Genomic DNA, 26,750 nt, shown 5'->3' on the forward strand with positions numbered 1-26,750 from the left:
TTAGCCATGTAACAGGGAGGTAAGCAATTAAACAAATGAAGCAAAGTGCCAGCAAAGGGAGAATCAATGACTAACAAGGTAGTAGAAAAGACACTAAATTTTGCTTAAGAAGAAGAAAGGAGTGATAGCAGAGAAATACTCTGAGTTGTGCTCGGGATGTCCGTGGTTGCGAAACCCATACCAAAGTTGGTCCCCGGACAGGTGACTGGACAAATGCCTCATGTGTAAGTCAGTATTGGTATTGTTATTGAAGAAATGTAAAAAAGAAAGAAAAATTGAAATAAAAATAATAACATCGGTAAAACAGCAAGCAGGACATAGCAAAACACAATAACCCCATAGGTAGCCAATCTGTGGGCAGAAGCTTTTCTACACCGTGAGACACAACAGAGGCTAGGGAGTATATAACTATACATTTTGTACAGGCCTGAAAGTAAATTAAACAGCAAATGTGTTGTTTATATCAAAGTTGTTGTATATTAGTTTTTTGAATTTTATGATATTTATTGCTTTCTTGAAATGATGGTAGAGGAAAACTGCAGGGAAATTATTGCATAGCAATTTATTATGGAGTAGTTTGATATTTTCAGAAAAGAGACTTGTTATTGCATGTTGTTGCAATAACAACATTTTTGGCACAGGTTTTGCAACCCAGGACAGCCCGAGCACAACTATATTCCCCTTCTTCCAATTACTTTCTCTATTCTTCATAATTACAACTTATTTCTCGAGCACGATTAGGCTGGCCAAAAGCAATATCAAAATGCTATTCCGCTGTTATTGCTTCTTTTTTTTTTTTTTTTTTTTTCTTGAGCAAAGTTTAGTGTCATTTCGACACTACCTTGTTAGTCATTGATTTTCCCTTTGCTGGCACTTTGCCTCATTTGTTTAAGTGCTTAATTCCCTGTCACGTGGGTACGGTTCACTTTGACCAATTCACGCATTCTTTCCCCCCTCACTCAGGGTTACTTCAACAGATATAAATATACTGCACAGAGAGAACTATCGGCTTTCATCTTTGGTCTCCGATGTTGCTCTGTATCCACATTCACTCAGCTAATTTCACCGATTCCAGTCTAAGCATACAGTAAGTTTTCAAAAACCCAACTTTTTTCCTTTATCTTAAGTTTACTTTGTTTAAACTTCATACTGTCCTTCATTTTTTAATTCAAACTCTCATTCAGTTTTCCTTTTACAGGATTTAATTGGCATTATTGTTGGGTCGGCTATGATGTATACGTACGAAACATATACATCATAACAGAAACAGAGACCCTGCTTATTATGGTGGCTCCTACGGTTTTGGCTGCCGACCCTCTGATGAAGTAGTTAAAAGTCCTAGGTACTAACAAAAATGGTACCTGCATTAGATACTATTTTTGTTGTCATTATTATTTTTATGTTAATCTTAATTTTATTTAATTACAGGTAATCTGCTTTTACCTTGCAGGCATTCTCAATTTTTTCCATTGTAATTACACTTGATAGGTCAGCAACCCTACCCAATACACTGTATATATAACATATATATTCCTAGTTATCCAGGCTAATGATGAGTTATAGAAATACTGATAATCAAAAGACAGTAAAAAAAAAAAAAAAAAAAAACTGTCAAATCAGCCTGTTACATCAATAAAGTATGCATAAATTTTAAGTATTAATTTTCCAGTAGAAATAGATAAAATTTAAAAAATGATATAGCATTGTAAAAGGTTGCATTATGCAGTCTTACTTTGTCAAGTATTTTCTCCTGATATTGATTTTATTCAGGAATACTAAATGGAATTCTTGAGATCTGTCAATTATGTCATTTTAGTGTAAGAAAATCAGATTATGGCATCCCCCCACCAAGAGACAGCAGAATGTAATTACTTCATATTACTTTGGAAAACACCATGAAACTACTGTCGATTTTTATAAACAGCAAGGGTGAAGGGAAATAAGTACTTCGGACAGTGCATATTTTACAAACCTTCAATAAATTTGCTAACTAATAATAATTAGAAAAGAAAAAAGAAATCATTTGCTGTTTATCCTCTTACCTTTTGTTACACGAAAGGAACCATAAAAATTATAATGAACTGCTGGAAACATAAATGGAAGGGTGAGTGTGAAGCTAAAGCTTAGTTCAATTTATACAATGTCTATTCAAAAAGCATCTGGATTATGCCTGTTCAAGGATGAGACAACAGAGTGCAGTGCAACCAAACAATGTGTTTAGACCTATCTCATCCTTACCTCCATTAATTGAGCTGTTCACTCACCTGTGACAATCTGCTATTGTCAGCCAATACAATAACAAATTTTCATATCATTGTATTTAAAGATGTCAAAATGCACTGGAACAATGCATGCATGTGTGTTTTTGTGTTAATTTTGTTTTAAAATTGGAAAAACTGCAAGTGAAACATTTGATCTCCCTAAAATAGCTTATGTAGACTCTTCAGCAGACTGTATAATCAGGTTTTCAACTGGCACTGTCATTTCAAAGAGAATAGGAAGTTTGTCAGAAGTGATATGCAGTCTGGATGGCGCTTAACTTTAACACTCGAGACAATGAAATAGTGTCTCGAGCACAGACTGAAGATTAATTGGTAGTGAAATCACTGAAGAAATTAATATCTCCACCAGAACGAGTTATTCTATTTTAACAAAAACTTTGAACCTCGGGTGCATTTCCACAGAGTTTGTGTTGAAGCTGTTAACAGCGAAATGAACACCACCAGCAGGTCACTTTTGAACGTGTGTAATGATGAGACTTTTTTTTTAAAACTTATCATAGATGGAAATGAAACTTGGGTTTACAGGTATGATCCCAAACCAAACAGCAGTTATCCAGTGTCCCCCACCCAGAAAAGACTATAATCACTAGCATTTTTTGACTGTGGGGGTGCTGTCCACCATGAATATGCACCAGAGGAACAAGCAGTAAAAAATTTTGTAATACAAGGAACGTTGAAAAAGTTTTGTAAGACATATAGTTCTTGTAATCCCAAACTTGTGAAATTCGGATAGCATCTTAAGACCTCTATGTAATCAACACCCACAGGTATGCATTTTTTCTCATCTGTGTTTCAACTTGAAAATCCTCTCTTCTTGTAGAAGTCTGTATTTTGCTCATCAAACCACTTAGTCACCACCTGTTTTAGATGTTTGTCATCCACAAAATGCATTCCAGAAGATGCTGTTAAAATTTTCCAAACAAGTGAAGGTCAGATGGGCCCATATCATGGATGCGACAAAGACTCAAACCCCAGTTTGGCCACTGTTGTTCCTGTCAATTCACATCTGTGAATTGAGAAATTTTCATAATTTAGTTAATAGACATAATACCTCCCCATCACAGTTTTACCCTTTTCAAGGAAATCACTGAACAGTACTCCCAAACAATCCCAGAAGACTCTCAATAGAATCTTCCCAGCTGAGGCTTGCACTTTGAATTTTTTTGAAGTGGGTGACCCAACGTGTTTCCACTGCATGGTGGCAACTTTAGATTCTGGATCACTGTAGTGAACCCATTATTCATCAGCAGTAAAAATTCAGGCAAAAAATACTTCTTCATTCAGAGTTGTATGCTTCAAAAGAAACCTGACAATGTTCACTCCTGCCTTTTTGTAACTGTCACTCAGTATCCTTGGAACCCACTGGTAAAACACCTTTGTCATGCATAACTGACAAAGGTGTTTTACCAGTGGGTTCCAAGGATGGTATGTACTGGCCCAGGGCTAATCTTTACTTGATTTGGCTATCTGTTCAATATTCATTTTATTGTCTTCCATAACTAATTTATGCACCCTGTTGACAATTTCCCCATTTTGGGGTGTTGGTGGCTACCGAAGGACTGGACAGCTAGCAACATCCCAAACCTCTTGTGGCTGAGGAACTAAAATTTGACCTAATAATGCATACAAGAACTGTATTATTCCTCCCAGGTTGAGGGTGGAGTTTTTAAAATTATTGGTTTTCCCACTACCGTTAGGATAATCCATTCTCAGGATAAGCCCCCAAAATCAGTCATAGTTATATTAAACAAAGAATTGGCGATTATAACTAGAGAATGCAATGACATTGTTACCTGTCTGTTGATTTCAGCTCGGTTCATTATCTTCTACTTGGTTTCCATTTATTGTCCTCCCTCTGAGGATATTCAACAGGCTTTACACTATTTAGACAGGATTTGTTCAAAATTTGGAAACAGAAATTTAATTATCTCGGTAGATTTTAGACAAAGTAATTTTTACGGCACAGTGGATATGCCGATTCCAGAGGTTCTCTACTTGAAGATTCAATCCTTTCATATAACATTAGCATTAGCATTAGCAGAGGCATTTGATGCAAGAAAGCAAGCTTATGCAGCATCAGCCAAAAAAAAAAAAAAAAAAACCCACTTCCACTTCACCCCTCTGTTCGTTCAAAATACCTGTCCAGCTGAGCCTTAAACTTATTTAGGCTATCAACCTCCACCACAAGGGATGGCAGTCTGTTCCACCAACCAACCACCCGCTGGCTAAAGGCAAATTTCCGCACGTCTATCCTACATCTGTCTTTCCTCAATTTGAATTTATGCCCTCTCAGGTGATTTTTCTGAGCTAGAGGAAGAATCCCATCAGCATTGAGCATGCTTAAACCATTCAAGGCTTTATACACCTCTGTCAGATCACCTCGCTGGTGCCTAGTCTCCAGACACTGTAATTTGCAAAACTTAAGCCTTTCTTCGTAAGAGCACCCCTTTGTTCCATTCACTAATCTTGTTGCCCTTCTCTGTACTCGTTCCAGCAGCTCTATATCCTTCTTGAAATGAGGCCTCCAGACCTGTATACAGTACTCTAGGTGTGGCCTGACCATTGCCTTATACAATGGAATAATCACCTCCTTATCCCTGCTGGAAAAATTCCTGTATATCATTGACAATACTCCATGAGCTACTCTTGCAGCCCGTCTGCACTGCTCAGAGAACTTCATATCTGCCTGCACAATCACCCCCAAGTCCCTTTCATTCTCTACCACTGTCAGTGTAGTACCACAGAGTTGATACGTTGCTCTGGGGTTGCTGTTTCCCATGTGTAGTACTTTACATTTGTCAATGTTAAACTTCATTTGCCACCTCTCAGCCCATCTGCTCAACCTTTCCAGATCCTGTTGCAGCAGCATTGTGTCAGTAGTGTCCTTGACAACCCTGCCAACCTTTGTATCATCTGCAAACTTGGACATTAAGCTTGATATACCATCATCAATATCATTTATAAATACAGAAAACAATAATGGACCCAACACTGAGCCCTGAGGGACTCCACTAATAACATTAGTCCACGATGAGCAGTGTCCATTGATTACCACTCTCTGTCTTCTCCCCCTCAACCACCCCTTTATCCATAGCAGCAATTTGCCTCCAATGTCACACTGCTCCAATTTGTGTAGCAGTCTTCCATGTGCAACAGTATCAAAAGCCTTTCTAAGATCCAAGTATATAATATCAAAGTTATTCCCTGCATCCAGTTCTTTTGTGACTGCATCATAGTATCCAATCAAGTTGGTCAGGCAAGACTTCCCCTTAACAAAACCATGCTGTGTCTGAGCTATAACTGAAGTCTTGTCTAAATGATCCTGCAGTGCTTCTTTAACCAGTGCCTCCATTAATTTTCCTGGAACAGAAGTTAAGCTGACAGGTCTATAATTACTTGTGTCAGCCTTTGATCCTCCTTTGTGAATTGGGGTCACATTTGCACATTACCAGTCTATGGGTACCTCCCCTGAGTCCAAGGAAGCTCATAATTATGGCTAAGGGTTTGCTTACTTCCTTTGCTGCCTCCTTTAATATAACTGGATAGATCCCATCCACCCCGGGTGCCTTTCTTGTGTTTATCTTCAACAGTTTCTCCTCCACTTTACTCCCAGTTATTTCAAGATTCTGTAGCTTACTGCTAGAGTTGAATACACCTCTGGCATTCCCCTTGCTGAATAACTCCTCATGTGTGAATGTCGATGCAAAATATTCATTTAGTTTGTTAGCTACCTGAGCAGGATCATCAACAGTTGACCCATCAATATCAAGTGGACCAATCTGATTCATCCCCTTCCTTCTAGAGTTTACATAAGTAAAGAACTCTTTGCTGTTTTTCTTTGCATCCCTTGCCAAGGATTTCTCGTAATCTGCCTTCGCCTGTCTAACCTCCTTTGTAACTTGGTTGCATATCAACTTGTATCTATCATAGGCTTCTGTGTCATGTGTTAATTTGTAAGTATCCCATGCATTTTTCTTCTCTGCCATATGCCTCATTAGTTCATCTGACATCCATTTTGGCCTAAACCTTGAACAATATTTCTTAGTTGGTATGTAAAGCCTAGTAGCTTCCAAGTTCTTTGAATGCTTCCCATTTTGAATTTGCTGTTGGTAACATCATCAGTTGGTCCCACTCTATAGAATTTAAATACTGTCTCAGTCCATCGTAGTCGCCTTTACGGAAGCAATAACCCTTCCCTTTACCCCTAATGGTAGTTACCTCTTTCAGTAAATCCCACTTCAGCACACTGTGATCACTGCCACCTAGTGGTTCATTTATCTGCAGATTCTTAATGCATGAAGAATCACTGCTGATAATCAAATCAAGAGTATTACTCCCTCTAGTTGCCTCCCTAACATGCTGATGTAGAAAACAATCATCCAATAAATCCACAAAAGCCCTGCTAGTGTGTGAGTAACCAGCCTCCAAATTCCAGTCAATATCTGGGAAATTAAAATCTCCCATTATAAGACTCTCTGATTTACTGGCCCACTCTATCTCCCTGTACAGTTCCTTATTATACTCATCAGAGTCATTAGGCCTATAGCACACTCCTACTCTCAATTTTGATCTCCCAATGCTTATGTCACACCAAACTGACTCAACACTGCACTGTCCAGCAATGTCAACTGGCTTCACTTCCTTGGTTTTTATGTGTTTCTTAACTAATAGCATAACCCCTCCCCCCTTCCTATCCTGTCTATCCTTTCTGTAGACGTTGTATTCCCCAAATTGCAATTCTGCATCCATTATATCTGTGTGACACCACGTCTCTGATATCCCAACAATATCTGCCTTTGATGTTTTGAGCAATACCTCAAATTCATAACCTAAATGTACAGAATCTACCTAATAAGCCACTCACTTTCTCAACTGTGAATGGTAAATCAAATATAGATGTAACAGTAGCAACAAGCAAAATGGATGAATATATCTCTGATTGGGATGTGGCTCTTAACCTTTTAAATAATGATCACAGAGCCATAGTTTTTGGAATTAGATGTGAAAGTCAACAAACTGATTTCCAAATGAATGATCTCAGGTGGTTTTCTCCAAATGGAATTAATTGGAAGAAATTTAAAGAATATCCGGACACAGTTATCACTCAAGGCATTGCCACTCAAATTAATTCCTTTATGGCACCACAATATGTAAACTTAGTTCAAAATTGCCTATTTCAGGCGATGGAATATTCTACAAAAAGGAAGCAGATCAATCACACAACAGTTCCCCGGGGAATGCGGGCCTTTCTAATCTTAGATCTCAGGTCCAACAGACTAAAAACAGTTTCAGCGACACAGACACCTATCTGGGGATGATGTCATTATTTACAAAAATGCATACCAGGATTTGCGTAAATGATTCCACAAAGAAATTGCGGAAGCGAAGAATTCCTGTTGGCAAAGTTTTGTTTGTGACACCAGTAATTCTGATCCGTGGGGTCTTGTTAATAGGATATCTAGAAATAAAAAATAAAATGTTATGCAGAGATATATACAACACCATGATGGTTGGTAAACGAGAAACACAGGATTGGACATCAACGATTGAGACCATTGTTTCTTTTTAAACTTATCATAGATGGAAATGAAATTTTTTTTTTTTTTTTTTTTTTTTTTGTCTAAACTTTTCTCAGGGAGTCTCCTGAAAATTACTCCTTTGAACAAGAACAAATCTGCCATGAAAATGCCTTATATGTTGGGTGGTTGGATATTAGCATTAGCACAGGCATTTGATGCAAAAAAGCAAGCTTATGCAGCATCAGCCAAAAAAAAAAAAAAAAACCCCATTTCCACTTCACCCCTCTGTTCGATCAAAATACCTGTCCAGTTGAGCCTTAAACTTATTTAGGCTATCAACCTCCACTACAAGGGATGGAAGTCTGTTCCACCAACCAACCACCTGCTGGCTAAAGGCAAATTGCCACACGTCTATCCTACATCTGTCTTTCCTCAATTTGAATTTATGCCCTCTCAGGTGATTATTCTGAGCTAGAGGAAGAATCCCATCAGCATTGAGCATGCTCAACCCATTCAAGGCTTTATACACCTCTATCAGATCACCTCGCTGGTGCCTAGTCTCGACACTCTAATTTGCAAAACTTAAGCCTTTGTTCGTAAGAGCACCCCTTTGTTCCATTCACTAATCTTGTTGCTCTTCTCTGTACTCGTTCCAGCAGCTCTACATCCTTCTTGAAATGAGGCCTCCAGACCCGTATACAGTACTCTAGGTGTGGCCTGACCATTGCCTTATACAAGGGAATAATCACCTCCTTATCCCTGCTGGAAAAATTCCTGTATATCATTGACAATACTCCATGAGCTACTCTTGCAGCCCGTCTGCACTGCTCAGAGAACTTCATATCCGCCTGCACAACCACCCCCAAGTCCCTTTCATTCTCTACCACTGTCAGTGTAGTACCACAGAGTTGATACGTTGCTCTGGGGTTGCTGTTTCCCATGTGTAATACTTTTCCCATGTGTTTCCCATCTGTATTACAAATGTGTAATACTTTACATTTGTCAATGTTAAACTTCATTTGCCACCTCTCAGCCCATCTGCTCAACCTTTCCCGATCCTGTTGCAGCAGCATAGTGTCAGTAGTGTCCTTGACAACCCTGCTAACCTTTGTGTCGTCTGCAAACTTGGACATTAAGCTTGATATACCATCATCAATATCATTTATAAATACAGAAAACAATAATGGACCCAACACTGATATAGTGCCTTTCACACTTGCTTGTTGATCTAGGATTGGATATTGCAAAATTAAATGCTAAAAAATTTCCAGGGTTGGACTTGTTGGAAAATATCGTTTTGGTAAAGTTTTTCGAATATTTTCCTCAAATTTTATTGAATTTTATAAACAAGTGTTTACTAGAAGGGGTAAACCGTCGGGGAAAACCCTGACAGTGGAAGGTGACTTTATTAAAAATGCTTCATAAACCAGGGAAATCTAAATCTAATCCACGAGCATACCAGCTCGTGGATTAGATACCATAAGCATACAATAAATGCTTAGTTCAAGTTTATGGGTTAACTATGGTGTATTTACACCGATACTATATAGTTAATTATCAAAACCCATAAGGATTGTGCCCTGTGCATTTCGTTTTCAAAATACATTACCACCACACCCTTTTGGCATCTCTCATATTGTGGATTTAACTTTGCAACTGTGATGGCTTGTTGTATTACCTGGTACCTGCCTGCCCACTGATGGTGAAGCCCAATAGCTTCGAAATGATCGTCTGGGTGGTGGTACCGCTGAAAATAAATAACAGTAGTCTTCTCTACTAGAGAAGCATTATTTATTTGAAGTAATGCAATAGCAGCTATCTCGTTGCGAAGGCAACCACAATATGAGATACAATTAAAATGATGCCCTCTACGCTACATACATAGTTCAAGTTTATGGGTTAACTATGGTGTATTTACGCCGATACTATATAGTTAATTATTTACAATATAAACATTTAGTTGTTGCCAAGGCCCAACTTGGGCAAACACAACGGCAACCAGCATAGCATCTTATTAGCATTAGCATTAGCATTAGCAGAGGCATATGATGCAAGAAAGCAAGCTTATTCAGCATCAGCCAAAAAAAAAAAAAAAAAAAAACACCCACTCCCATTTCACCCCTCCGTTCGTTCGAAATACCTGTCCAGTTGAGCTTTAAATTTGTTTAGGCTATCAACTTCAACAACAAGTGATGGAAGTCGGTTCCACCAACCAACCACCCGCTGGCCAAAGGCAAATTTCCGCACATCTATCCGACATCCGTCCTTCCTCAATTTGAATTTATGCCCTCTGAGGTGATTATTCTGAGAAAGATGAAGAATCCCATTGGCATTGAGCATGCTCAAACCATTCAAAGCCTTATACACCTCTATCAGATCACCTCGCCGGTGCCTAGTCTCCAGACTCTGTAATTTGCAAAACTTAAGCCTTTCTTCGTAAGAGCAACCCTTTGTTCCATTTACTAATCTTGTTGCCCTTCTCTGTACCCGTTCCAGCAGCTCTACATCCTTCTTGAAATGAGGCCTCCAGACCTGTATACAGTACTCAAGATGTGGCCTTACCATTGCCTTATACAAGGGAATAATCACCTCCTTATCCCTGCTAGAAAAATTCCTGTATATCATTGACAAGACACCATGCGCTACTCTTGCAGCTCGTCTGCACTGCTCAGAGAACTTCATATCTGCCTGCACAATTACCCCCAGGTCCTTTTCATTCTCCACCACTGTCAGTGTAGTACCGCAGAGTTGATACGTTGCTCTGGGGTTACTGTTTCCCATATGCAGCACTTTACATTTGTCGATGTTAAACCTCATTTGCCACCTCTCAGCCCATCTGTTCAACCTTTCCAGATCCTGTTGCAGCAGCATAGCGTCAGTATTGTCCTTAACGACCCTGCCAACCTTTGTATCATCTGCAAACTTGGACATTAAACTTGATATCCCATCATCAATATCATTCATAAACACCGAAAACAACAACGGACCCAACACTGAACCTTGAGGAACTCCACTAATAACATTAGTCCACGTTGAGCAGTGTCCATTGATTACCACTCTCTGTCTTCTGCCACTCAACCATCCCCTTATCCATAGCAGCAATTTGCCTCCAATGCCACACTGCTCCAATTTGTGCAGCAGTCTTCCATGTGCAACAGTATCAAAAGCCTTTCTAAGATCCAAATATATAATATCAAAGTTATTCCCTGCATCCAGTTCTTTTGTGACTACATCATAGTATCCAATCAAATTGGTCAGGCAAGACCTGCCCTTAACAAAACCATGCTGCGTCTGAGCTATAACTGAATTCTTGTCTAGATGATCCTGCAGTGCGTCTTTAACCAGTGCCTCCATTAATTTACCTGGAACAGAAGTTAAACTAACAGGTCTATAATTACTTGTGTCAGCCTTTGATCCTCCTTTGTGAATTGGGGTTACATTTGCACATCTCCAGTCTATGGGCACCTCCCCTGAGTCCAAAGAAGCTCTCATAGTTATGTTTAAAATCTTCTCCCAAACTGAAGGATTCTTTACAAGTCCTAATTTATTGAAGCCCAATAGCTTCGAAACGATTGTCTGGGTGGTGGTACCGCTGAAAATAAATAACAGTAGTCTTCTCTACTAAAGAAGCGTTATTTATTTGAAGTAATGCAATAGCAGCTATCTCGTTGCGAAGGCAACCACAATATGAGATACAATTAAAACTATGCCCTCTACGCTACATACATAGTTCAAGTTTATGGGTTAACTATGGTGTACTGTCCTCAGAGCTGCGTACTTACACAAAATCATAGCTGTAGTTTAACTGTAATTAGTACATGCTTGCTTCAGTCTCTAAAGCGATTCAGATGTGTCCAACAGGCAATATACAAACCAAAAAAAAAATAGAAAGTTCGTTTGTCATCGAATGCGTTTTGCCTGAAATCCATGTCCAAGAAGTCACTGTATAAAGTTAATTCAATTGTGTAGTGGTTCCAAGCTTCTAACTTCACAGTATGGCAACTATGCCCCAAAGCCAATTTCTATCTATTACTCCAGATTTTCAAGATCTATTAAGTAAATTGCCTAGCAGTTTGAGCTCTCAGCTCAGTTCTCTTCTTGAAAGCAAAGGCGGAGAAAATCTGTAATACCTTGAAATTAGTTTTATCTTCTACGAGTATGTTTGCATTAGCCTCCGTGAGATCTGGCCTTGTAATGTATAACAGGCAATGGAAAAGTACATGGTCCCACGTCTCCAAGCCTCCGCAGGTGCAATAAGGATCAGGTTTCAGTTCTCTTTCGAAGAGCTTAGAACGGAGGGAGCCATGTTCTGTGAGTAAATAAGATGTGGTCATAGAAGGTGAAAACTTGAATCTTTGATACAAAATCAGCTTTAGGAACACATTTCCTAGTAACCAGTACGTGCTCACTTTCATCTCAGTGGATTTGCCAAACCTTTACAAGTTCCTCCCAAATTCTGATCTTTTCTATCTTTAAGTTGTCTGCTGGATCTGAAGAAACTCCCAATATTTGCGTAGTAAGGCCCTTCCTCAAACTGAGTAATTGCTCTGTATATAATAAACAGGTCAAGGGGCATCATACCACCCAACACCTGTAAAGCACTATTAGGTACTGTTCTAGGAGTGCAGTTGATAGCCAAAAGAACAGAGCGCTGTAAGGTTATCAGTTTGGTACGCATTTTCACTTTGATTACATTTCTGAACCATACACTAGCAGCATAAGACACGATCAGTAAGAATATTGTTTTACAGTATAATGAATACTTTGTGCTGCTTATGGGTTTGTTTGGACTCGGCACCATTATGAGCAAACTTAATAATGTTAAATTGCTATAATTTAACATTGGGTGCCATGTTTACCTAAAAATAGGTAATGCTACTATGTGTAACTATGCCACTAGTGGGGTGTTTTTTTTTTTTTTTTTTTTTTTACTGGCTCCAGGTCTGGATAATCTGGGTGTGGGATTTTGTGCACATAAGCACATATAAGACAGTAGACCCAGGTTGGGTTCAAAATTGAATGATTTCAGGTAATTCCACATTTTCTTTTGTCAGGGATTTTATAACTGCTGGCTGCTCAAATTTTTAAATTTTTGGCTTGATTGTCAGCTGGCTTCAAAATTACACCTGCCAAAAAAGAAACAGAATAAGTTATATTAGCTATTCCATGTCAAGTGGCCTAATTTTGAAGATGGTCCCTGCTCGACCATCTTCAATTTTGTTGAAACTTGGTGTAGATGTTTAAACAGGTTTCCAAAGAAGCTATGCAAAAATTCAGTTCAAAATATAGTATGCTTGAGGCACCAGTACCTTTTTTGTGGAGGTCACTTGTGTTACGCGGAGCAAATCACAAAAACTTTTCAAAGTTTTAAGTGTTACTGTTGCACAACGTTGAGAGGTAGTGCTATGAAACTTGGTATACCTAGTTAACGTTTGGCATAGAATGCAAAACTTTTGGTGTCCAGGCTCAAAAACCACATTTTTTATAATGCATTCTAAAACTGGCACCAAAAATTTGTCACGACAAATTTAAGCAAGAGTTTTGCAAGTCATAACTTTGAAATGAAAACCTTTGCTACCCCTTCTTCTTTGGGCATTCCATATAACAGCTGCATGAATTCAGCCTGACTAAATATGAGCTCCTATACTTGTTTGCTGGCTGAGATATTTTCCTTCAAAGATAGGTCAAATTTTGAGTCTATCTTTAGGGGCAAATATCTTATGTAGGACACCTTCAATTCTCTCGTTTTTGCCGCCACTGGAAAGAGCAGGTTTTAAGCAACAAGAATCATGATTTTTCAGTTTTGTGTCTTGCTACTTAAGGCCTAAAAAATGCCCTTAAACATTTTATATTTTCCACATAATATTTGTATACTTATTTGGTGAAGTTTCACATCTCAATAACGACAGAACTATTGCATTTATAAGAGTGAAATTTTTTGCAATTACTCTGCCCTTTGGTTTAAGGAGAAAGGATATATTGCCAATGCACAAAAATCTATGTTTTACAATGGGTGTGCAAATGTCAAGAAAAAAAATTGCATGGCTTTCTTTAGTGCAAGTTTCCAACCTGAAAAGTGGTCTTTATTCAGGATTCCAAGCATAAAGGTTATGTTCTATTGGTTTCTAAGCTTGAAAGAAGTTATAACTGCAACAAAATTTATTTAAAACACAATATAATTTGAAATAAGAAAGTGAGTGTGAAGATATTGAATCACTGCCTCATAATGGACTGGAATTTTTCATTAATGGTTGATATTACAACTTCAGGCAAGCTATATTGGCATCCCATTGTTGTTGTTTTTGGAGCTGGAAGATTGGCAATAATTTGTTGTTTAGGAATCCAGCAGACATCTTGTCTTGAAATGAGAGAGCTGCTCCATGGGGATGCATGAAATTTACCAATACATCATGTTCTTCAAATGAAATTTCAAAAATATTTCCAATCCACCAATTATTGTCATAAATACAGGCAATGTATTGGCCAAGTTGTAAAGTAACAATTGGCACATATTGAATATTGGTTTCACTAGTCTGATCTACATGAGCTACAAATGTTGATGGTGTGTTATTTGATACTCTGCAAACATGAATCTGTCTTGCATCAATATGAATGAAGTGATGATTTTCTCTTGTTCCAGCAATAGTATGATCGTCTATGAATCTTTTCTCTTGAAATGGCCTTACTTGCTCAATTTCCTCTTTACAAACAAAACAGAATTTTATTCTAGTCACATGCTCGTCACAAAATTCAAACATGTTTCTTGGTGTCAGGATTTGGTTTTCAATTGGGCGTTGGAGACTTGCACATGCTGCCAATCGTTTTATTGTTCCGCCAATTCCATCACATGGCTTGCCATGGCTAGTAATTCCAAAGAAATTCCATTCAGCACTGATATCAAAATCCTTCTGATGATGACACAAGTTAATAAAATTCTTGTATTGAGCTGCAGAACCATCACTGAAGTAGTAAATGTGCCTGATTTCTGTCAAGAAACTCTTCAAATATTCAATTAAGTTGGTTAGAAAAACATGTACTGCAATTGTGTCAAGGCAAAGGCAGTCACTGATTATGCAGAAACTTATATTCTGAAGTTAATCATCCTTGTAATAAGTGACAAATGATGCAATGTAGCCTGGCTATTCTCCCAGTGGAACCCTTGAACATCATCTTGCACAACAAGGCATTCCTTTGTTGACTTCAAATGGTAGCTTTGATGTTTACCAATGTAGTGATGACAGGAAATGCTAAATATCTCTGTACTCAACTCTTCAATAAAATCTTCTGTTAATTGATTTTTGTCCAGTGTATCTCTGTCAGTGTATCCATTGCTTCAATTCAACAATATCTTCCGGTTCATTGTTTTCAAAAATATTCTCTAGAAACTTTAATTCATCTGTTCTTGGATATTTTTCACACCAATGAAGCATACAATCTTTTGACTCCAAATCACAGACTGTTTTACCAATGAGAACCTTGTTATCACATGCTGCTAGCATTAACTTGACAATTTGATGGCTTGTGCATACACATACAGAATGTGTTCCTGGTGCACCAACTGTGACACGCCACTTGGATCGAAGTTCACAAAATTTAGAAAATCCAATGTCAGATCCATACTATCTCGATAAGTTATAAACATTTCCTTAAAGTTGCTGAGTAGTAGTCGCTTTTGCATTTGAATTTTTATTCCATCTGCATTCCTAATGGAAATGTAATCTTTCTTTCCAGGGCATATCCGATTAAATTCGTCTTATTTTGAGCAAGTAAAGCAATATTTTGCTTTACTTGCTCAAAGCTTTTTTCCAGGTATGGCCACGATTCCTTCTTCTGCTTTAAGTTTTCTAAGCTTTCTTGACCATTCTTTCTGAGACTAAACTCTTCTTCCATTGTTTTCTTTATGGACCAACTAACTGGAGCTAGTGTTAATATTTGAAGTATTTCTGAATGACTTGATACAATTCTTTCAACAGCTCATTGTAATCTAAGCAGTTTCCACACTGATGACTTGCACTTGGCTCCATGATGTCATTTGGATCCAAGCCACCAATAGATGCAATTTTACTGGCAATTACATCTTGTACTTGACTTCCTTTTGGCATAGCCTTGCGAGTCTCTCTTAGCCATTTGCTGAAATTTCAGAGGAGAAATACCAGTAGCCATCAGACTTGTGTTCAAGTTTTCAGTCACATGCATTTTGTCATCATGGTCCAGATGAAGTTGATGTTCCTGTTGCTGCTTTTTGGCTGTTAGACCCTTTTCAGCATGATGGACATAGCTTCTGGCCTGGTTTTATGTCCACCTTTGTTAGGTCTTTCAGGTAGTCTGCCATTCACAAGTCAGTTGGTTGTAAACTTTTTTTCACCGTATGATTTCTCTTCTGGAAAGGATTGCAACATGAATGCCACAAAAATTCAAATTTTGTCAAAAGCAAAGCTTCATGATGTACACATTGTCTTCTTCACCCAGTTTTAATCCACAACCTCGACTTATCAGCTGTTGTTCTTCAAATTCAAATTCTTTAAATAATTTTAACCCAGTTTTGCGTGTATAGGATAGCACCTGACATTTAAAATTATCCATATGACTGATGGTGCATGAGTCCAGCAAAATCTTCTGATTCCATGGCTTTCATGCTGACTAATAAAGTGGACGTTTCTGCAAGCAATGAAAACTTAATTAAATTTATTACAGTCAAGCAATAAAATATAGAGGGGAAAAAAATAAACAACTATTCATCATGAAGATAAAACACATGAATAACAGCATGGTTCAAACATCAGCTATTTATACTTTTTTTGTTGTTGTTATTTGGTTTTTAGGAGCATTAGCAACTAAGGCTATATTGCTCCGGGGATATGCGGTGGTTATTCCCTGACCTTTCCGCATCCTCCATATTTCGTGGTCACGGGCTCAAACCCCGGTCTAATCAAGAAGTGTGTGCTATGCACTTGCTGCTCCTGCCCACCTGGCTACCATACTTTTTTTGTATGATTCTAGAATATTCCAGAGTTCTATAATGTTCTAGAATGCTCAGTTTTTTTTTTTTTTAGAATTCAAGAATATTCTATAATTTTTGGGTATTATAGAATATTCCAGAATTCTAGCATATTCTAGAATTTTTGGGTTTTATTCTAGAATATACTAAACATTAGGCTGGATTAAGGAAGTGTTCTGCAACAAAAAAAATCTCACAAAATAACATAGAACTACTTGATGTTTAGGCTTAATTTTAAGGCCTTGAGTGCACAGACACAAAAGAGATAAACCATGATCCTTGTAGCTGAAACTCTGCTCTTTCCGTTGGTGGGAAAAACAAGAGAATTGAAGGTGTTTTAGATTAAGATATTTGTCCCTTAAGATAGGTCAAATTTGACTTTCAAATTTTAAGTCAATCTTTGAAGGAAAATATCTCAGCCAGAAAACAAGTATAAGAGTATATATTTAGTATATATACTCTTATACTTGTAAGTATATATTTAGTTAGGCTGAATTCATGCAGTTGGTAAGTGGAATGTTCAAAAAAGAAGGTACCAAAGGTTTTATTTCAAAAGTCTTGCTTAATTTGTTGTGACAAATTTTTGGTGCCAGTTTTAGACCGCATTGTAAAAAATGTGAAGGTTTTTGAGCCTGGACACCAAAAATTTTGCATTCTCTGCCAATCGTTAACTAGGTATACCAAGTTTCATAGCACTACATTTTTTTTTTTTTTTTTTTTTAATGAAAACCCCAAAAACCTACAATAATACTTAGTATTGTGCATGGATTGAAGGAGAAATATGGGGGGAAGGGAATGCCGGCCTCTCAATGTTGTGCAACAGTAACACTTAAAATTTTGAAAATTTTTTGTGATTTATTCTGCATAACACAAGTTACCTCCACAAAAAAAAAAAGGTGCTGGTGCCTCAAGCATACTATATTTTGAACTAAAATTTTGCACAGCTTCATTTGAAACCCGTTTAAACATCCGCACCGAGTTTCACCAAAATTGAAGATGGTTGAGCGGCGACCCCTAGGCCACTTGACATGGAATGATCCATGGCTGAAATTTTGTGCAGATACTACTACTACTAAGATTATCTCATGTTACTATGCCTATTTGTACCTCTGTACCTAAATCTAGAGTATGTGTTTGGCAAAACTTTTTGAATGTCCCTAATAAATGACTAAAGATGTTTAAGCTCGGAGATGTCATCATGATACAGTTTGAAGAAAGACTGGAACAGTCAAACTCCGAATTGGTTTCTTCATTACAGCAATTCACTTTTCTGTTCGTCATTGCTTACAGAGAGTAGTGACAAATCACCAAGCCAGGCACAGAACTGCTTCCTTGTCTTTACCGGATATGGCTGCATATGATCTACAAAATAAAGAATAATATGAAAGTTCAGCATTCAGTGATTTTGAAATAAACTTTACAAAAGTGCTTCAAACAGTGGAAAATCAGAAGACTTGGCGTATGCCAAGGACACTATTTTAAAGATGATTAAGTCAACCATCCTTAAGTATGCTTCATGTCACTATATCAGAGCAGTGTGGATATATTTTTTTTTAACATTGTAGGCAATGTGCTGTTTCATCAGCTTCAATAAATTCTTCAGTAAATGAAAACAGAAAGAAAAGCAATTTTAAAAATTATGCATGAATGTCAAATTAAATCAGAATTTGTACTCTTTACACGAGTTTGATTTTACTCAGGGGAGACACTTTCTGCCTCTCACTGAAGATTGAAGTCTGAGTATTCTACCCTGAATATTCGGCTTTGGCTTAGTTGAGTGAAACAAATATTGTTATATCCAGTGCCCAACTTATTAATATCTTTTTAAATTGTTTAGTATCATCTGAACAGATGAATCTGCTATACGTTAAAAAAATCTGAGGCACTTTCAGGACGGCTGTTTGTAGGCTTACTGGCTTCACATTAGCTGATGGATGGTCTTTATTAGTCAGTGTATGCCAAAACTATAAATAATATATTTTGCGTAAATGAATAGCAAAGTGGTGTATGAAGTAAAACTTTGGGCTGCACTTTGTACAGTGCAGCGTACTACAGGATAAGATAAATGTGCATCTAACAGTTATGTTTATGGGAGGGAAAGCTTGAGAATTTGCCTAAAAAATTTCCCCCACCCCCAAAAAAAACATTTCAAGTTATCTAGCAGATCAGTAGAACACCCATATATTCTTCCTTTATTATGCTTTACTTAGAGATTTTAACATCATTTTTTAAACTGCATTGGTTTATTTATTTATTTTTACTTACAGAACCTTTCACCAGGAATACGTGTCAGGAAAGCTCTTCATCAGACCTGGTCAACACCTGGAGAAATAGCAGTCCCTGGACTTACTTATTATTACCCACCTGTGACCAATGAATTTTCACCGCTAAATCCTGAAACACCCGTAAGTAGACCTTCAATAGCTGTTAATGACTTTTCCATATGTATATGGATGAGGGTGGGCTTGAAAAGTAATGCCTTTTAGTTCATAACCTCGATGCTAGATGGCATAGAAAGTCTCTGTTAGGTTTTCCATGTAGCTAATATTTTCCAGTTAGCATGTATACAGTAGTATTTCTGTGTTGTTGCTCATTTACAAGTTTAGAAGCAAACTGTTTTATGTGGAAGCATTGTTGAACAAGTAGTTCAAACAACCTACAGCTATTGAGTTTTTGACTATTGAAAATGTTTGACCAAATTTTTGGAAAAGGGATCCATAGTTAATTCAGTCCAGTACTTTGAATCAGATAAGCCCAAAAAAAAAAAAAAAAAAAAATCAAATGAGTAAGGCTTGACAGTACAACAATGTTACTTCAACATGATAGTAACAACATGTCATCGGTGCACCTGTGCAACACTGGCAAAGAATTTTGTCACTATTTTAAATTGTTCTACATCATTCCATAGTCCAGATTTGATTCTAAGTAACCCCAAAAGCTTAAAGGACAAATCTGAGGCAATGGATAACTGCAATAAGGAAGTTGAAATAACTGTGAAGAGATGGTTGGCCTCTGAGCCAACCTAATTTCACTTGAATAGCATACAAACACTTGTTAAGCACTGGATGAAATTTATCTAGTCAAGCAATAGATCAAAGTAAAGACAACTTTTTTATCTACAAGTTATTATTATTATTTTTTTTATCTCTGTGAGTATTCCTTCAAAAATTATGCAAAAAGAGGCAATACGCTTGTAGTGAATCAAGTGTTAACCATGGGCCTGGGTAACATGCTTGTGCACTAGGATTATTAAAATAGTAGAACAATGCAAGGAAGCAAAATTTATGTAGCAGCTGCTGTCAAAAAATTAATAAAATGTCTCCGAAGTTTATATTTTATCTATTGCTCTTAAATATTTATCTAATCCCTCTTTAAATTTATATAAGCTCTATCCTGTACAAGTATTTATTGCTGCAATTGATTACTCTTTGACTAATGCAAATTTTCTTATATCCAGCCCACAATAATCTTTCCTTGATAATATATAATATAACTTTGCACACTTTGTTAGGTCCCCCTCTCCCCCACACCACACACGTGCACTTGCACATTTTGTGTTCAGACCCACCACTGTTATGGAAAAAAAAAAAAAAAGTATGGCTCATTGTTAACCAAGCAGTTCTTAACACTTCCCATTATATAGTTACAATATGATGTAATGTAAGTTAGCTCATGCAAGAAGACACTTTACTTTATCAACTAACTTTTCTCTTGCCATATTGCCTCCGTATTATAAAATTCTGCACCTTGTTTTCTTGTAGAGGCTTGCAGTCTTTTAAAATACTCCATAGTTTTAGATGATAAATTCTCACGTTTCGTAGAAAAATGACGCTGCAATTTACTTGGCACCATTGATTTGTTCAACAATTTTAAACCATATACCACACATAAAGGTTGAGGACAACCCTTATGTGTGGTATATGACCACATGTGTGGTATGTGGACCAGTATAAGAAAATCCCATCACCAAATAATAATCATCATCATATTTACGACAACATCGTTTTTTTTTTTTTTTTTCCCTCTCTCTCTCTTCGATGTTGATGATTGCTCATTTTTGTTTTTGTCATTTTCTACAAGCTCGATATCAAGTTTCCTCTTCTGATTTCCTTTAACTAAATATTTATCCATCACTAATAATTTCTAGAAAATTTAAAGTTACTTCTAGAAATTAATACAGTTAATTGATAAATACCTGTTTTATATGCATTAACTGAATATGAAATTTTAGAGATAAAAACACAAAGGAAATTTCTTACTATGCTGCTTACAAGTTGCACTTAATTCGCAGTCCTATGCTTTACGCACATATATACAACTGCAAAATACACTGCGAGGGTGCCTGGGAGAGACCCTCAAGTGATGAGAATGGCCGAATAAAGGTGAGCAATTCTAGTACTAGGAATCAAAAGGTGAATAAAGGCAAGCAGATCTAGTACTAGCAATTAAACATGACGTCACATTGACCGCCAGAAGGAACTCGGATCGGCACAGTGTAAATAAACGAATTTTTTTTAATTTTAATTAATTTTTATTATAAAAATTGGATTTATTAATTTTTTTATTTGCATTTTTCACGGCACACTTGAAGCATACTGGTGGCACACAGGTTGAGAAACACTGAGCTAACGGGTACAGGGGAAAAGGTTGGAAACCCCTGTTCTATCACTTAGATGTGTTTTAAACTTTGTATCATGCAAGTTAAATTGTCAAAAATGTAATTGGGTGCAGGGAGGGGGGAGTTATTTATTTTCTTTTTTAATTATATATCTTCTATGTAACACTCAACTCAATTTCATCAGCTTCTGGATCTAATTCCATAGAATTATGTTTTTGTAAGCCCAAATTAGATAAGCTGACAGTGCAATCAACACTCAGATTTTTAAATCAACTTTGGTGCTGTGATCTGTTATGAACTGTATCTACAATTACTTGGAAATACAAATAAGAGATGGCAACACTTACTAGAAGATTAAGGCCATTTATACATAAATGGACTACTAGAACCTCTTTTGAAACTACTTTGAAAATGTAAATATACCTATGTATTAGTAGTGGCCAATGATACAAGGAATCAAGCTAATATAGCATCAGCAAAAAAAAAAAAAAAAAAAAAAAAATTCTACCTGTGTCATCTATTCATTCTCTCTAATAATTTGTTTAATCTTTCCTTAAATTTATTCAAACTACTCACTGCAATGCAAAATGGAAGTTTGTTCCAACAATCAATTACAATTTGACTAAAAGCATCTATCCTGTAACCATCCTTTTTTTTATTATTATTATTTTAATTTATGTACCTTTATATGAGTCATTGAAGCAAAAGTAAAGATTCCATCAGCACCTCCATTTAAAGCCTTAAACACTTCAGTTTGGTCTCATTGCAGATGACTAGTTTACCAGCACTGCAAACATATCTGAATTCTTCCTTGGTAATGTACCCTTTTGTGCCCCTGTCTAATCTTGTTGCTCTTCTGTGCACTTGTTTCAACAGATCCACATCTTTCATCAAATGAAGCTTCCAAACTTGTATGCAGTACTCAGGGTGTGGCCTAACTATTGCCTTATATAATGGGATAATCATCTCCTTGTTGTGTCATTGACAGAAACCCATGAGCTGTCATGGAAGCCTGTTTGTGCTACTCAGAAACTTTGTACTGAATACCTAGATCTTTTTTGTTCTCCACTACTTTGAATACGGTACTACCCAATTGGTATGTTATTCTGTGATTACTGCTACCCTATCCACATGCAGTGCTTTGTATGTATCAGTGCTAAACCTCAATTGCCACTTCTCTGCCTAATTTCTGTAGATCTTTTTGCATTGGCATACCTGCTAACCTTTGTATCAAATAGTAAGCTTAGATATTAAATTTGATATATACCTTCATCAGTACTGTTAATCAGTATTGAAAACAGTAAGGGACCCAACACTGAACTCTGAGAACTCCACTGATAAAATTATTCCAATAAGAGCAGTATGCATAAATAATGATTCTGTCATCTGCTACTCAATCATTCCTTAATCTCAGCAGTAATTTTGCTTCGAATGCCACATTACACCAGTTTTTTTCGTGTGGAATGATATCAAAGGCTTTACTGAAATCTAAGTATATGATGTGAGAATTACTTTTTGTTTCCTATTCCTTTGTTACTGTGATAATAAGATTGGTACTACTTATATATAGGATGCTTCATAGCATGTGGGCTGTACTTTCAGGATTGATTCAAGACCTGAAAAAGAGTAAAAAAAAAAGTTTATATAAACATGCCTGATTCTGAATGTTATAGAGAAATGGCTCTTTGAATGTTAAAACATGGCTATGGTGTTTTCAATGGTAATAAATAAGAATAAGCAGAAGCATACCTGGTGAAATGTTCATTCATAATAGTTACACATTTTCCTATTCATATTTATTTATTTAATAACTGAACTCCATAGCCATTTTTTAAAATTCAAACAGCCATTGCTTCATAACTGTTCGAATTCTGACACGTTTGTATAAATCAATCCTGAAAGTCTGGCCCACGAGTTATGAAACACTCTGAATATGTATATATATTTATATATAGTATAGCTGTGTAATTTTAAGTTATAGTAAATAATTTTATGATACTTTGGCAGAGAGGATTTCACTTTATACCATACTAGAAATGCAAGAATTAATTATCATAGTTGGAATAACATGCCTCTTTTCTAATTGGTATTATTGTATGTTTAATGAGTTGCTTTTTCATATTAATTAGGAAAAATTTATATATTAATTTCTTAACTTTTATCTTTATGTAATATTACTTCTTTTCCTCCTAGAGTAAATCATTAATCGGAGACATTTCTGTGCTTTTTTCTCCACCTTCTATAATCAAAGAAACTCTACCAGACGAAGGAGCAAATGATCCATTTACTGGATTGACTAATTTGGTTAAACCAAAGGTAAATTACCTCATTAACACATTCTCAAAATAAAAAAATTCTGTAATGATATAGTTTTTAATAAACAAAATAATTATTCTTTTACTAAAGATTACAATTCCTGTTATCAAAAAGACCTCCAGATTTATGACTAAAATAAATCAAGAAGTTATAAGCAACCAAACAATGTTTTCTGCAAAAAATAGCCTCATTCCTAAACTATCATTTTAATGGGATTTCGTGGTTTTTTTTGGAATGTCCAGGACTGTAAGATTAATAATACTGTGAAAATAAAATTTGTTGATCTAAAGCAGCTTAAATACTTAATATTTTGCCCAGTGTGAGAGTATCCCAAATGCTGGTTACACGACTATCCAAAAAAGTCATGTAACCAGCATTATTCTCTTAGGAATTTACTTATTTTTTGTTTATTTTATTTTTATAATCTGGTCATATACACACTGATATGCATATATAACTGTATAATGGAATTTTTAAAAAGCAACTTAATGAAAGTTAGTAATCAGTATTATTATTAGAATGGTTAAATAATGCATGGAACCAGACTTATTCTATATTTGTCAAAAAAAAAAAAAAAAAAAAAAAAAAAATTGGTCATTCATATTATTTCCACTACCAGAAAGTTCCCATCCAGTTTTGCCTTGACCAAAGTCTCTTCCCTCTGCTACCTTGGAAGATAATTTTTTCCAGTGATCTACAACACACTACCATAAAGTAAACTTCATGAGATTTGTTACTCCCTAAGATTTTATATTTGTATCTCTAGTACTTCCCTCATTCGTTTTACATATTACCTTCACACCTTGTTCAGGTATTGCCTTGTCAGTCTTCAAACCTGTTTCCTCATAGGGACAATACTTAAGTGTCCCTTACCAATTTGGTTGCTGTCTTTTGAATCTTCTCCAGGAATTTTTTTAGATGTAACTTTCAGATCTAAATACAGTATTCCATATGTGGTATCACTGTCATCTTATATAAAGGAGAAATTACCTCTTTCTTACTTATCTGTTTAATAAATCATTGATAGAACACCATGCGCCTTCCTAGTCATGTGTTTACATCTTCATGTCTTTTTTGTATTATAACCCCAAGGTTTTCTTGCCCTGAATAAATCTTAATCCCCCCCCCCCTCCAAGTCATCTAAGTTACTTATCGGTTTCTGTTCCTCACTTAATAGCATTAAATTCTAGTTGCCATGTTTAAGAACATGCTTGTAACAGGTCCAAGTAATTTGAAGTAACACAGACTGGTTTTGGTCATTAATTAGCATTCTGGCCTTCAGTCATCAGCAAACTTATTGTTACAGCTTTCTTTATATTCCTTTCATCAGTTTCATTAAGGAAGCTTAGATGATAAAAAATTTTCTGTTTGTACTCCAGGATGACCACATGGTCAGAAGAGCTAGAGAATACAAGAAACAGCGCCATATTTAGCAGCAAAGGGCTTGAATCCCGGTTACTTAGGGCATATGTATTTGTGCACCCTCATGCCTGACCACTCAGCTACAGCATTATGCTCTAGATAGAGGAACAGTTCTGACAGTTGTTCTGTGCATCCAGCTGTTTTATAACCTCATCACAGTAATTCAGTGGTTTTCAACCTTTTTTTCATAATGGCACCCCTAAGTAATTTATTTTATTTTGCAGCACCCCTATCAATTTTCTTAATATATATATAAAATATTAAAAATATATGTTATAATTATAAAAATTGCATTTCATAATACAAATTATATATATACAGTATATAATTTTATTCTTTATATAGAGGTACTAAGTAAACATCAATTATAGATCACCACAAAATTAAAAAGATACTGTATACCTCTTTATAATGAAATAAACATATAAATTAAAAAATATTTTTAAGTAACTTAAACCCAAATTACGTGGCACCCCTGGAATGTTGTTGCGGCGCCCTAAGGTGCCACGGCACCCCGGTTGAAAACCACTGCAGTAATTGGTAGAAAATTCACCCTCCCACCTTTCATAAACCCATGCTGTTAATCCCTTTAAGATTCCACTTTTATTGAGATGATCCTATATTATGCCCTTAACATAGACTGCATTATCTTGCCCATAACAAAAAAATAAAACTTACAAGGCTGTAGTAGCCTATCGCCTCTCTATTTATTATTCGTATTAGTCATATATGGTGCAAGGAAGCCATGGGCTTTTACTGAACTTACAAAAAAAAAAAATAATAATAATAATAATAAACCACCTATTTGACTCCCTTTTCACATAGGCATCTATCCAGCTGAGCTTTGAACTCCCCATGGGTGGTTAGCCTCAACCACCCATGGAGGCAATTTATTCCAATAATTAACAACTTTCTGGCTAAATGAAAACTTTCTGCAATCCGGTCTATCATATCCCCCCCCCCCCCGATCCATTATTTAAATTTATGGTCCCTAGTTCTGGAATCATTATAACTGTGAAATTTTGCCCTCTTTCATTTTATTTTCACAGGAGCATTGTATACCTTCTCTATGATGTCTAGTTTCCAAACTGTGCAATTCATGTATTAGAAGTCTTTCCTCATACGGCCACCCTTTTTCTAATCTCACTAAGCACATTGCCCATCTTTGAACTCTTTCAAGAAGCATGCAGTGTTCATATCTGGACACAATAGTCCAAGCATGGTCTCACAATTGCCTTACACAGTGATAGTATGTTTTTTTTATTATGGTTTGGGTGACATTAACACTTTTCCAGTTCAAGAGAATCATTCTGAAATCTAATGATGACCTCATTATATTCTTAATGATTTGATGCACAACCACCTCAGCCTCTGTAGTTCCCCCCTCCCCCCAGTTTGAATGAGCTTTTAATTGTCAAGATTTTTGAAAAGCTGCTGTTCATCTTAATTACCACTTCCGTTTTGTAAGGGGTCTATTTACTTTTCTTTTTCATCCATGTATGATAAAATTCCTTATTCCCAGTTTTAGCTCTTTTTATCATTTATTTTATAAACTCAGCTTTTGCCCATCCTTACTCCATTAGATGTATTGATAC

General features: G+C 36.4%; 1 protein-coding gene across 1 annotated transcript in view; it reads left to right on the top strand.

Annotated features, from left to right (window-relative positions):
• LOC150087240 (myb-related protein B-like) overlaps positions 1-26,750 on the top strand; it is a 279,695-nt gene that overhangs the window by 238,273 nt on the left and 14,672 nt on the right. The window contains exons 15-16 of the mRNA XM_090371905.1: positions 19,067-19,204; positions 23,611-23,733. Of these exons, the coding sequence (XP_090228031.1) occupies positions 19,067-19,204; positions 23,611-23,733 (261 nt within the window). The remainder of the gene's footprint in view (positions 1-19,066; positions 19,205-23,610; positions 23,734-26,750) is intronic.

The sequence above is a fragment of the Mastigoproctus giganteus genome, chromosome 4, assembly GCF_048544385.1.
Source record: "Mastigoproctus giganteus isolate SK-2022 chromosome 4, ASM4854438v1, whole genome shotgun sequence".
Taxonomy (NCBI): Eukaryota; Metazoa; Arthropoda; class Arachnida; order Uropygi; family Thelyphonidae; genus Mastigoproctus; species Mastigoproctus giganteus.